The 13,888-nt window shown below is 46.0% G+C and overlaps 1 protein-coding gene across 31 annotated transcripts in view; it reads left to right on the forward strand.

Annotated features, from left to right (window-relative positions):
• KCNMA1 (potassium calcium-activated channel subfamily M alpha 1) overlaps positions 1–13,888 on the forward strand; it is a 669,206-nt gene that overhangs the window by 326,244 nt on the left and 329,074 nt on the right. For 29 of the 31 annotated variants that reach the window (XM_036438135.2, XM_045581697.1, XM_036438142.2 and 26 more), the window contains exon 3: positions 7,223–7,284. In XM_036438135.2, the coding sequence (XP_036294028.1) occupies positions 7,223–7,284 (62 nt within the window). Of the gene's footprint in view, positions 1–7,222; positions 7,285–8,368; positions 8,547–8,576; positions 8,676–8,777; positions 8,987–13,888 lie in introns of those variants that run through there. The other 2 variants (XM_036438136.2, XM_036438138.2) reach the window with 2 other exon arrangements.

Genomic DNA, 13,888 nt, shown 5'->3' on the forward strand with positions numbered 1-13,888 from the left:
GGTGGGCAGGGAAGTGACAGGATAGCTGAAATCTGAAGGAGGACTAGTGTGTGAGGGGAGGTAAGTTTTCTAGGAGGAGGGATGTGCTTGTGCAAAGGCCCTGTGGTAGGATTTCTAAATTCATTTTTATTTTTATTTTTTGTGCTGGCCATGTGGTGAATAAGAAGAACTGAAAGTTTCATTAACTGGAGTCTAGAAAGGGAGCATGTAAGATAAAGCCAGAGGGAGAGAAAAGGGCCAGCTTTCCAGGGTTTTGTGAGCTTGTCAAGGATTTTTTTTTTTTTTATACCAAAAGCCACAGACAGTATTTGAAGCAATTAAAGGGGTTCTCTAGTTAGGTCTTGGGTCCTAAAAATCCAGTCCATTCTACACTAACTAGTATTGCTTTTTATATATTACATTTTCAGAAACACCAGATTTAAATGCTCACAATTCACAGGCATTTTATCTCGGCTTCCTTACATAGTCTCACTCTTATCTCTATTTTAATGCTGTAATTCTAAATACTCCTGAAATCACTTTCTCTTTCGTCTATTTCATCTTGAATACATCTATACTCATGCTATTGTTTGGGGTCTTGGATTCCAGGGAATCTATTTACAGCATTTTTGTGTAAACACTAGTATAAGTCAAATGAAATGCACCAGGATGTTAGGTTGAGAACTTAGGGAACCCTTGGATATCTAAGTGGCGCTGTCAAAACATTGCTTTTATGCTTTACAAATCCTTTGTTACTTATGATGACAAAAATGTCTTTTTTGGTAGCAAGATTTTATATACTGTTGGAAACCATTAAAGGTTTAGGGATGAGAAAAACATGTTACTACGTTTGCCTTTATCCCTAGAAGAAACCACTGAGCTCAGAGTATGAGCTTTCAGTGTGAAACCTACAAAGGTTTGGGGTTTTCAGAGATCTCAGAGGCAGGAGGTGCTGGGGCTGGATCAGAGCCCCTTCCCTGTCCTTCAGCTACGGCAGGCCTGAGGCACAGGGGCCCCTCTGGTTTTGTGTTTGCCGTGAGGGATGTCAAACTGTGTGAGCAATCGATTGCCCACTGGAAACACCAATGAATGGGAGTGTCCATGGAGTTCCCACTTGTGGTTTATGAAAGAAACAGCAACTCTGACACAGATTAATAACACATTATTGCCATCATACTGAATGATTACGATTATGCAAAAATGGCTTTCCGTTGGCATAAAAGAGGCTGCCTTGTTAAGCCCAAAGTTTGTAGTTCTCTCACTAAACAATGGCCTGTCAAGGTCCCCATTTGCAGACGGGGAAGCTGAGCCCCAGAGACAGGAAGTAATGTGCTCAGGAGCGAACTGCTTTGTGGGACAGAGCTGAGACTCAGAGCCAGGCGCCTCCAGATGGGAGTCTGTGCTTTCCCTGCGTCAGTCACGGGGTGTGTCACTCATGGGATTTGTCAGTCACAGGATGCCCTGGTGTCGTCCTTCCCTGGGACAGCCAGGTGGATCGGGAATGTTAGGAGCCCTCTCCTCCTCATTGGTCTCCCCTTCTCCCCTTCCCCGTCTGCATGTGCAGTGATGGTGGTGTCACTTCTCTGTCCCCCCCGTAGGCATCCCCAGGTGTCTGTCTGTATGTGTAGCATTTACCGAATTCAGAGCCGCCTCCAGAATTGTCCAAGCTTCTGGACTCCATGCTCGCTGAAGGCGAAGATGAGGCCTGGGAGCCCTTTTACTTTTCTGATTTTCTCTCTCTCCCTTGAGGCCCATGCCTAGGCGTTGGCTACCGTTTGTTGGAGCTGTCAGACTCACCAGAGCAGACGGCATGAGTTGGGTGTTGGAATGATGTTGTCCCCCATAAACAAAGTGTCCCCAGATTGTTTTGCCTTAGGAGCTCTCATGCCTATTTTTTTTTTTTTTTAAGATAGTGGCTTTAATTGAATATAAATTATCCCTCAATTAAAAAGTCATGCGCCTTGGGGATCATACATAGGAAATTGTCCATGTTCTGAGGGGTGGCTGCTGCCAGTAGCTGGTTAGGCCCCGATCAAACATGCAGAATCATTAATTAGGGCCATTTGTTCTGCTGAGAGCTGAGCAGAATGTGTAAGTCCTGCTCTGGAGAGAATTAATTCATCTTCCTCTCTGTACTTTGTAGAGCACTCCTAGCACGATTCTCCAAGCCTGCAGGCCGCATGCATATGTTCTGATGGGCTAATTGCTAAGGAGACATTTGTAAATTAATCTCTGACTTGAGCTAAGTGGTTTCCCCTAATGGCTTTAATTCAGTGACTCCCAGTCTTGGCCACACGTCAGATTTGCTGGAGGAGCTTGTTAAAAATAAGCGATGTCCAGCTCCCTCCCCCGCCTCAGGTTCTAGTTTTCTGGTCTCTGTGTTTCCAGGAAAGCTCTGGAGGTGATCACACACCTGGTCGCAGTCACCTCTGTGAGCCCCTGCTTTGAATGCTCCTCTGAAGGCCCGCGGAGCCCCATATGTTGATGGAAAGCATCTGGGCCCAAACCTGACACTTGAAACCAGGCTCTAGAATGGGCAGCATCTCGGAAGAATCTCTGTTCCTGATCCATTCCCCTCTCTATTCTCATCATGGGTCTATTCTTCCTTGAAGAGGTCCCGAGGGCAGATATCCCGGCCCTGGCCTTGCTCTTTTCCACTTTCATGGACTTTCCAAGTCATTTGGAAACTCTTGAACCTGCTGGAATTTCCATCATGAAGGTGGCTGTGAATATTCTCTCCAGGCGGCTGGTGTCAGCTGTTAGGACAGGCCTTCTTCTAGTACAGTGTGTGTGTGTGTGTGTGTGTGTGTGTATGTCTGTGGGTGTGGTGTGGTGTGTGTGTGCGCGTGCGCGTGTGTGCACTTTCTTGGCATTTTGTGCAAACACATGTTACATTTGGTCTTGGGGTTTTGAAAATAGATTACTCAAAATCGCCATTGTTTTTAAAGACATCTCTATCTTATCACTTGTGTTCAGGTATCTCACACAGGTATCTTACTCTGTAAACATCACTCAGTGCTGAGTAGCACCATGCAGCATGCAGTGTTTCCAGTAAACCTAAGCACATGGCAATAGCACCAGGCAGGCAGCCAAGGTGACTTGGTGAAACTGGACTATGAAAGGTGAGGAAGGCTGGATGGGCTCTAGTGAAGGTTGGCACCGGGGCCTGAGAGGGCACGCTCACCTTATCCCCTGGGTCTGACTGTTCACAAGCTCTTGTTTGCTGATGGTGCTTTGGGAAGCGCTTGGTCATTGTAAGTTTATTTTGTGACTCAGCTGCTGGAGGGCGAGTGTCTTCCTGTCTCAGCTTTTTTGCTTCTCTTGGCCTCATCTTATGTCACAGGCTTCCGTGTCCCTTATCCTTGGGACTGTGGAAGCACATAGAGGGAATCCCCATGGCCATCCTCCTTACTGAAGGGGCACGAGAGGATAGGATACGTAGGAAGAAGGGACCCTTTGAGAACAAGCAGGGTATTGAGACCAGAGCCCTGTTCCTACCCCTCCTCGTTCTTCTTCATTCAGGTGTGTTCCTCCAAATCAGCAGCATATGCATTGATCAGATGGTTGAGCAGTGACTAGATGTAGCACAGGATTCATCTATGTAAAGAGGACTGCAGAAGGAGTATATTTTATGACTCCAAGTGGACTGTTTTCTTTGTGCTAGGGCTTTATGCATAGCAGATGTGAAACAAATACTTGGATGACTATTTGGGGGTGCACTATACCATAACTTACCATTAAGGCTAAAATAGAATCATGTTGTGTGATGAAATATATTTTTATATATATTTAGAGTAGGCTGCTTAGCCAATAGAGGATTTCTCAAAGAGAGAAATGTGTGTGTGTGTGTGTGTGTGTGTGTGTGTGTGTGTGTGAGAGAGAGAGAGAGAGAGAGAGAGAGAGAGAGAGAGAGAGACAGAGAGAGAGGGAGAGAGACCGAGAAAGAGGTCCTTTGCTAGGCCTGTAGAAGATGAATCTCTATTGGTTTCATGTCTTCATGGCCAAATCCATAGGATTAATGTATTTTCTGCAGCACCTGGATCCAGGCTGACATGGTCAAGAGGCATTTATCAAGTTTAAAAATCACATGCATATCCCCTGGCTGGGTGGTTCAGTGGTTGGAGCATCATTCCGTACACCAAAATGTCACAGATTTGATCCCTGATGGTGGCACATGTGGAAGGCAACCAATCAATGTGTCTCTCTCTCTTCCATGTTTCTCTCTCTCTCTTCTCCTCCCCCTCTCTCTTCCACTCTCTCTAAAAGTCAATGGAAAAATATCCTCAGGTGAGGATTCACAAACAAACAAAAATAACCACATGCACAGTTGTTTCAGTACAGAGAACGGACCCTCTGCCCAACTGTGGTTTCATGCCTGGGGCAGGCGGGTGGGTGGGAACTGGGACCTCCTGGAGGGGGAGCCTTCCAGCTGAGCGTTAGGAGCTGAGCTCAGGCCCCCTCATCAGCAGCCTCAGTCCCTGGAGATTTGGAGGCCGCGTGTCTCCTGGACTTCTTCCCGTCTTGCCTATCAGAGAGAGGCTGATATGTGAGTTTGCATCTTAAGAGGAGAGCAGGAGTCCTTCCCTCCTGCCACTGGCTGCTTTGCTTAAATAAGCGGCACAATATTTCCCACAGCAGAGGCCTGCGGAGGGGAGCTGGGAGAAAGAAGTGTCAGCTGCTTTGGCCTCTCAAGCCTGGGGAATCATCGCCCTTGCAGGAGTGCGATGCTGAGCTCATTTCAGAACAATGTAGAGGCCTTTTGCAAGGACAGTCTTTCCTTTTCTTTCCCCCTTTCCTGTGTCTCCTCCTCTCTTCTTCCCCTTCCCCCCACCCCACCTTGCCTTTCCTCTTCTTTCTTCTCCAGCTTTTAATGGAATGAGTCAGTGTCTCCAGCGTGGCCAGTGCTCAGCATTCACATGCACAGGCGAGCGCGCGCACGCGCGCGCACACACACACACACAGCCAGATTGACATGGATGAGCCTTGAATCAACTGTTCATGAATGAAGCAGAGGTCCTTTTCCTCTGTCCTGGCCACGCCCCTTCTCTTTGAGGCATTTTGAGACTGAGGTCAGAGCCAGGATCTAAGGCTTTTGTCTCAGAAATAGCAGGAAGGTCAGAATTAGTCTTCAGCTATTTGCTTAGCTGCCTCAATCAGCTAATAGGGGGGAAAGCAGAGGGCTGCTCAGTTTTTGTTTTGTTTCTGTGCATTACTCTGCAAGGAATGAGTGAGAGAGTGTGAGGGGAGGGGCGCAGGTGGCTGCCAGGGTGTTTGCACAGCTCCGTGGTAATTACTGACAGACTACAGGAGTTTCTTGGATTCGACTGGGACATGTTTAGTTTTTAAAACAAAATGGAAAAATAAAATAGGCCCCAATGGTGTCTTAACACTTCCTCTCATGAGGAGAATTTGTCAGGTGCCGTAGAACCACATATTCCCTTTACAGGGTCCAGTTGTTTTAACCAGCAGCTTTTAAATATGGAGCTCACCCTCCCTGCCTGTAGCTCCTTGGGGTTTTGCAGTGTTCTAAATGAATATGCAGATTTCATTTCTGTCAGCCACTGTGGTGCACACACAAGTACAGAAATGTGTGAGCAAGTTTCTCCCCCCTCCCCCCCCTCTCTCTCTCTCTCTCTCTCTCTCTCTCTCTCTCTCTCTCTCTCTCTCTCTCTCTCTCTCACACACACACACACACACACACACACACACACACACACATGGCTTGATTCTTACATAGTCTTTACATAAATTGGGGTTTATCTCTATGCACCAGCCAGAGGGATGTTCATAGATGCTCCTCGGAGACTGACACTTCTTACCCTTTCCCCGCTGCAGTTCCTGTAGGAGATTAGCAGGTCTGAAAGGTAGTGTTGCCCCTGGCATCTTATGTGGTGGTGGTGTTTACTTTTTTTTCTCAAGATTAGCATCTGTTTTCTCTTTGAACATCCTTCCGGTTGGACCAGGACTCTCCTCCGTGAAAGATCAAATAAACAAATGAGAATGTGGAGTGAGCAGAGAGGCCTCAGTATCGGCCTGATCTGCTACATATTCATCTGATGGGCTTTGGTGTGACAGGTATCCTCGGAAGGGGATGCTGCACTGTAGTTTTTATCAAAGGTGATTACCTTTGAGTGAAGAGAGTGAAGGAGAACAAGGATTGCCGAGTGGTTGGCCGCATGTACTACCTTATCTGGTTTTCTGCACTTAAACGCTTTCCAAAATGTTCAGAACTGTCCCCCCACTACCACCTCCATGGATATCTGTACAAGCAGCAAATGTGTGTCCTTCCCACATCTTATTATGAGTTCATTGAAATAAGTACAACTTGAGAGCAACATTGTAAGATCATCTCTACCTAAAATGATTGACTACTTTGCCCGGATGAACTGTTAGGTTCTGAAAAGACAGAGCTATAGCTAGATGTTCCTGACTTCTAGGAATGAGTGGGAAAGATAAGCTGTGTATGGTCCTAGAAATAATTTAACCTTTTAAAAAATTTTTGTATTGAATTTATTGGGGTGACATTGGTTTTATGAATTTTAGTGGAATTATATGGGTTTCTGTCATACATCATCTGTGTATTGTATTGTGTGTTCACCACCCAAAGTCAAGTCCAACTTTCTGTTTTCCAATTGGTATTTCTTGTACAGAAACAGAAATTGAATTCCTGGTTGTCTAGGGCTCGGCTGGCAAAGGAGAATTAGCAGGCACGAGGCATCTTAGTGAGACTATAGTGATGGTTCAGAGCTTGGTATAATTATTCAAAGTCACTGATTGAATTGTACATTTAAAATGGATGAGTTTTATGGTAGTATGTAAATTACACCTCACTAAAGCTGCTGAAAATTGATATTCCTGTATTTAAGTTCTCTTGGGGCTTACCTTGCATATAATATGAAACATTATATTGCCCCAAATTTTTACCTGCTCTTTTCCCACTGAAGTGTCTTAACTTTGGTGGCAGAGAAGATTCACCCTGAGATTACTGGGCCAGATAAAAACCCCCAAGCATTAGGATATGAGTCTGCCCTGACCCCTGTTGGCCAGGAGAGAGGTTGCTGCCCATTGTCAGGTAAGGAGCCAACATAGGGGAGCAAAAGGATGGATTTCCAGGCAGGTCCCAGAAAGCAACTGGCACCAAATTTCTGGGCTGTGGCTACATGTGTCATGAAGGTAAAAAATAAAAAATAACATCCCAGTGTTGTTCCACCCTTAAATGATGCCTTTCTCTCTTGTTTTGCAGGTTGTGTTAGTCTTTGCTCTCAGCATTGGTGCACTTGTAATATACTTCATAGATTCGTCAAAGTGAGTATTCAAATCCATTTTCTTGCCCTGCTTTCTGACACACTTGTGAGTCCTTATTTACATCCATCAAAGCGTTGCTTTAGCATCAGCCTTCAAAGAGCCTCCTGCGTGTGGGAGACTTGTAGAGGCAGGCGGGGCTCTTGGTCCTGATTTTTTTATGGGAAGCAAGTTCTTCCAAGGAAGGACTCTGCTGGCTACAATAGGAAGGGAGGGGTATCCGAGTGCTGGGAATTGTTTATGTGTAAATAGCTGTTTCCTGAGTATTTGCACTGCAGAGGCTAAGAGGGTCAGAGAGTTCTGTGCATTTGCAAACTCTGCGAAGTTTACGTGTCCACCTGGCCAGGGTCTGAGCCATACTTGCCATGGCAGTAGGGCTCTTTGCTCGTTAGGGTTTCAACGCTTTAATCTTATCTGAGGTCGGTTAGAAAGCATGATACTGTCCTTTGTACCTGCCAACTAAATACTCAGCTGAAGCATCGCTCGCTGGTGCTTCTTGACTCGGGAGGAAGGAGATGGGACAGAGTTCATGAGGACTCCCAGAGGTGGAGACCATGGCCATCTGAGAATTCCTAGAGTGAACACTCACACACACCTTCGGGTGCCAGCTGAGTGAACTGGTGCTTCAGGGTGAGCCTGGGGTGAGGCCTGTGCCACAGATGGCAAAGGTTTTGTTGGAGGTGGGAGAGGTCGCTGAGCAGAGCTGCCATGTGGTGGCCAGATCTGCCCTGGTCCCTGCAGGCGTCACCCTGGTGCATCATCTGTTCCAGGGATTCTGTTGCAATCTTGATGCTGACAGCATCTGGGAAACTGGAGCTGAGTGGGTCTGGCCGGCCTGTCTGTGGTGACATGAGCTGGACACTGGACACTGGCCTTGAGCTCTTTGCCTGTGTTTTTCACTGTGAGTGTGTTTGAAGCTCCTTGAACTCTGTCCCTGGGGTGGCTGCATCTGAGCGTCTGGCCCCAGGATCCCTGCTCGATGCCCCTGTAGGCAGACCCTCGTGTGTCTGAATTCTGAGCTTAGCGTTCTTTCGCTGTGGCTTGGGATGGTACTGTTTCATGTCCACCTAACCTCTGAATGTCTCAGACGCATCTGGTCACCAGCCAGGAGATTTTGTGACTTGGATGCCAAGGCCAAAATATTATGTTAGGGAAGATAAAGAAAACACCAGCTCCAGTCACCTGCCTCTGGAAATCAGCCACGACTGACAATCTGAGGTCGCTCAGCCTTTCCCGCTCACCAGCGGGGGCTGCCTTGACTCAGCTCGGGGCAAGGGTCCTTTAAACTTTCTCAGGAGAGGAGATTCCGCATGCTCCTCCATCAGCTCACCCTGGCCAAGAAGGAGAAGACGAGCTTTTCAGTCTGGAAAACTCCAAGTGGTATGTCATTGAAGGTAAGCCCCTTCCAAATATCTCCTCTGCATCATTCTGGCCATAATTGAATTGAAGCAAAGATCTCTAAAGCCATCGGTCTTATTTCTCCATTCTCTCCCCAGGCACATCCTGGGGGGTGCATCCCCTGCTCGTTTCCATGCCAGGGCTCAGGAAATGGGTTTGGGCATGCAGTCTGTGTGCCCCAGACAGAGCAAGCCCTGACGTGGAGGTGCGTGTGGCTCTCGTTAGAAGGACAGATGCCTCGGCCCCTTCTTTCCTTTGCCTCTCTTCTTGCTCCTCTGTATTTCCATTAAAATAAAATGCTCTTGTTAGATGGGTCTGAATTGTGTCTTTTTTTACAGTGTCTACTGTGAGGCAGACATTTGTACTTAGATCCCAGGGTCTCCCACAGGCAAGACCCTCTCCTGGGGTACCGGGCACTACTGCAGGGCCGTTTGGACTTGGTTCTGGTTCTGCTAAGTCCTAGGAAGTTGGCATTGGGGGTCGTCTCTGGTTCTGGTTCTGCATAGAGTCTACTCCAAGAATGGACCTTCCATTCTGTTCTCAGCTTTCCCCTACGAAGTGCCAACAATCCTAGAACCAAGACTGTCCTCCATCTCCCTGGGGACTCTTCTGGCCTCATCCTAAACAGTCTGTGTGGTTTGGCAGAGAGAGACTCCGTACATTGGAAGAGCTGAGGTTTCTGTCGCTCTTTCCAATTTTCATTTGTATTTCTTCCTTTGGTTCTGGAACCATACCCCAAGGTTCTGTCCCTGGGGTGACCTGATCGGCATAGTCAGTACCAAGGAGTCTGCCATATTTCTGGGGACAGCTGGCAAGCATGCTCAGTTAAGTAAGGAGAGGAATTAGACTCTATAAGATAACCATTACGATAAGTCTAAAGGTTCAGGAATAAAAAAAAATCATCTATTAAAGTAACTATAATTAAGCAAAGTGAACAAGATAAAGTGAGATTTTATCCGCACATAAAAAGCTAATGGAATCTAGGTAAGAAACCAGGCTATAAATTCTTAATTTTCATCTTTTTCATTCAAAACTGTCATCAGTTTTATCCTCTCGTGGTTTTGCTGGTTATTGGAAAGAAATGAGCATCTTGAAAATAAATCTTTAAACTTCTCTTAGAATTTATACGAAATCATTATCCTGGGGGGAAAAAGAAGTGTACAGTATTCTTCAGATGAATTTTAGTTGGTATTTATACCCTTCAAATGAATGAATAACTTAAAAGACAATCTATAGGCCTTCCTTTGTGTGAACCTTAACTGGTCAGACATTGTCAGTCAAATGATGTGTTTCGGTGATTTTTAACCAGAGCTGGCCTCCCCCAGATGGTGGGGAATTCCTTGACAACACAAATTCAAGGTGTGAGGCTCTGCAGGTTCAGTGCCAAGACAGGCCAGTTCAGGTTATGCGAGAGGACAGGTGGACTGGGTGGTTCTTCTCCTTCTGTGTGGCAGCAGGTGAGGCCGGCACTACTGAAAAGTGCGGTAGTTGAAGGGCACAAGATCTTTTTGACATTTCACTGCTTATTTGCTGTCAAGAGGCTGTGGGTACGTTATTTCCAGATATATATTCTCAGCTTCACATTGTTTTCTTTTCCATTGTTAGGCCAAGGTGATCCGTGAGCAGTTCTTGTGCACTTACGGCTTTGAGAAGCCCTTCCTTGGGTATTATTTTTCCCCGTGATCACGGAAGAGGGAGTGGGGGGCGGGGGGCGGGGGGGGGATATCACGTAGGCAGCTTTGAGTGGTTGCTATGAGCTAAGACAGAATGTCCTCATGACTTCTGGAGTTGAGAGCAAGTGAGAATGACCTTTTTTTTAAAATATATTTTATTGATTTCTTATAGAGAGGAAGGGAGAGGGATAGAGAGCTAGAAACATCGATGATGAGAGAAACATTGATCAGCTGCCTCCCGCACACCCCCTACTGGGGATGTGCCCGCAACCAATGTACATGCCCTTGACCAGAATCGAACCTGGAACCTTTCAGTCTGCAGACCGACGCTCTATCCACTGAGCCAAACCGGTTTCGGCGAGAATGACCTTAAACTGTATTAAAATTATGCTCCCACCCAAGGAGAGGAGGCTGTTGCACTAAATCTTTGGACAGACATCAGTGTCAATTCCTTAACAGACTCAGAGATGCATTAAGCCCACAGTCATCCCATCCCCCATAAGGTACCCATCAGTTAGCCACAGGAGACAGGGACAGCACAAAAGAAGTAACTCCATTAAAAAAAAAAAAAACAACTATATTATTATTGATATCAGAGAGGAAAGGAGAGGAAGAGATAGAAACATAAATAAGAGAGAACCATTGATTGGCTGCCTCCTGCAAGCCCCCCACTAGGGATCAAGCCTGAAACCTGGGCATATGCTCTGACTGGGAATCATACCATGACCTCCTGGTTCATAGATCGATGCTTAACCACTGAGCCACATCAGCTGGGCAGGAACTCCATTTTTGTTCCATTCTTTTTAAAGGTGCTATGCCCCGTTTTAGGTATGCCTCACTCCAACTCCTAATTCTGATGTCTCTTGTTTACACCAACACTTTCTTCTCATACACCCTGCTATTCGGAGAAGCAGAGATTTTTTTAAAAAATGTACCATAAGTCAAAAACAATTTTAAAAATAAAAGTGTCCTTAGATGTCCTGTGGGTGATGATGTCATCATGGCTGACCCAACCCTGTCAGTTTTCTCCCTTTGACATAAAACAGCGATTCTTCCCTAATAGATGAGGGAACAGAAAGCCCCAGGATGCCAGTGTGAGTGCAGGATTCATGGCTTGCATAATGCAGCAGTTCCTGCTGCTTCTAGAATTTCAAGAGGAAGTTGGAAGAGAGAGAGGCTCGGGGCCCTGGGAATTTGCCCTTTTCCAGGGGCATTCTGGGAAAGGATGACTCACCTGTGAATATATTCATTGCTTTGATTCATGTTTAAACTCTGCTGCTTTTTAGGCTGTAGTTATGTGGATTATGAATATTTAATACTGCATATACTGAAAATGAAGGTCAAATCCTGCTTACGTGACTTCAAGGCAGACTCCTGTCTATGCCAGGCAAGCTGCCTGCTGATAGCAGAGTAAAGCTGAAAGGTCACACATTGTTAAAATGACTTCATTTGCTCCAGAATGGCTGGTCTGCAGTGGGGGGCTACTTTCTGGTTCTTCTGTTGGCTTCTGCTATCTTCTTTTGGCTTCTGGTATCTTCTCTTGGTTTCTGTTTGTCTTCTCTTGGCTTCTGGTACTGGCAGCTGTTTGGGATGTGGCTGTAAGGAGGAGGGAGCGAACAGCAGCACTGGGTTTGGAGAGCAATCTCATTTAACGGCTGGATGCCAGGGTAACAGCGGGCTTACAATATGAAAATGGCCTTGCCCTCGTCTTGAAAAGTTTACGTTTGGGTTCAGTAATCCATTCATTTTGTATCCATTCATTCGCTTGAAACACCTTCAGAGTGATAATGCTGAGTATTTCCCACTTGGTAAAATTGCTATGGTTAGTTATGGTTAAGGAAGACTGTTTTTAAGATTGCAATAGAAAATGACCAGACTGTTTTTATGGTCTCTGGAAATAAAACTGGCCCCACGGATGTAATAGGGATATCCAGAGCTTTAGCAGAAATGGACAGTCACCCAGCTGCTTACCCGCCCCAGTCTTCACAGGCCAGGCCTCACTTCCTCAGCCAAAACTTTCTCCTCAAGATGGAAGGGAAGGGCCGGGGCTGGAGGGAATTACATTCGATGATCACATGCCTGTGTGGAGTATAGTGCTAAGCATTTTAAGATAAATAACACAAGCAGTCCTGTCAGAGTCTTCTGATTGCATCATAGGGTAGGTAGTACAGCATTCCCACTTACAGGTGAAGCCAAAGCTGCAATGTTTGCCCAAACCAAACCACGTAGCTAAGAAATTGTAGAGCCTGGGTTTGAATCTAGCATATCTCAAAGCATTGCTCTTCCATGTCAAGAAGTGTAATTCCAGGCTGCGGAAGTCACTCAATGGGTTTAATGAGGAATTGCAAGAATGAGAGATCCCCTAGCCTCACACCTCCTCTCCTCCCAGTCACCTGTCTTGTTGGCCCTCTTGTTCTCTATCTCCCCACTTCTCACCTTTGGGGCCATGTTTGAAAGTCAGCAGTGCTGATGAGGGTGCTATGACAACTTTCTTCCTACGACATGGGATATGTGGGACAGATCCCTGGGACATGTGCTCCCTGATGTCTCTTTGGACCTTGATCCATTTCTCCTGAATTTGGTTTACTAAGACTATGTTCTCTTCTATCTCAGGGAGTAGCAGCATTTTGTGATGGACTGGGGTCAGGTTAGAAGAGAACAAGGAAAGATGCTGTTTCTCCAGGGCTCTTCCTACTGAAGGGATTCTTCCTCAGTAGAAAGACCCTTTGCCCTCCCCCCTTACCTACCCTGTTTCCCTGAAAATAAGACAGTGTCTTATATTAATTTTTGCTCCCAAAGATGCGCTAGGTCTTATTTTCAGGGGATGTCTTATTTTTCCATGAAGAAGAATACGGTATACATTTATTGTTAAATGAAAATAAAGGAAATTTATTACCTGTATACTGTATGGTAGTATGGTAGTTGTCAACACAAACCAGACAAACTGTGAATCCTACAGTATCAAGAATTTACTTATTTATTCAATGACAATCATGTCATCATCTTCTGGAACATCATCATAACAATCCAATTCCTGAATTTCCTGGTGAATTTCTTGTGACTCCATTTCTTTCAGAATCAGTGGACCAAATCTCTCATGTTTAGCCTAGGGGGGCCTTATTTCACTCAGAAGGAAGACTGTAAGTAGGTCTTATTTTCGGAGAAACACGGTAGTTCTCTGTGCCAGTAATTGCCATGCTAACAGACATAACAGCAGAAGCCCTGTGTCCCATTAGATAGGTTATTGTATCTCACAAGAGAGCCACAGAATGTAGGTAGTTCTTGTGTGCCTAGAAAGCTAGTGTTGTCAAACCAATGGGCTCTAGGAAAGTGTGGCCCAAAGATGTTCCCATGGAGGTCTTTGCAATGAATTTTAGGTGTCTGGCTTCCTCCTCCGGGCTTGTTCTTAGTGACTGTGCACACGGGTTGACACTGCACCTCCCATATGCCCACCCTCCTGGCAGGCGCCCGGCAGAGCTGGGAAGTCAGCCTAGGCCACCTCCATGCCAATGTAGTGTAGACTGTGAAGTACAGGG

Source organism: Pipistrellus kuhlii, unplaced genomic scaffold, assembly GCF_014108245.1.
Source record: "Pipistrellus kuhlii isolate mPipKuh1 unplaced genomic scaffold, mPipKuh1.p scaffold_m20_p_15, whole genome shotgun sequence".
Classification (NCBI taxonomy): Eukaryota; Metazoa; Chordata; class Mammalia; order Chiroptera; family Vespertilionidae; genus Pipistrellus; species Pipistrellus kuhlii.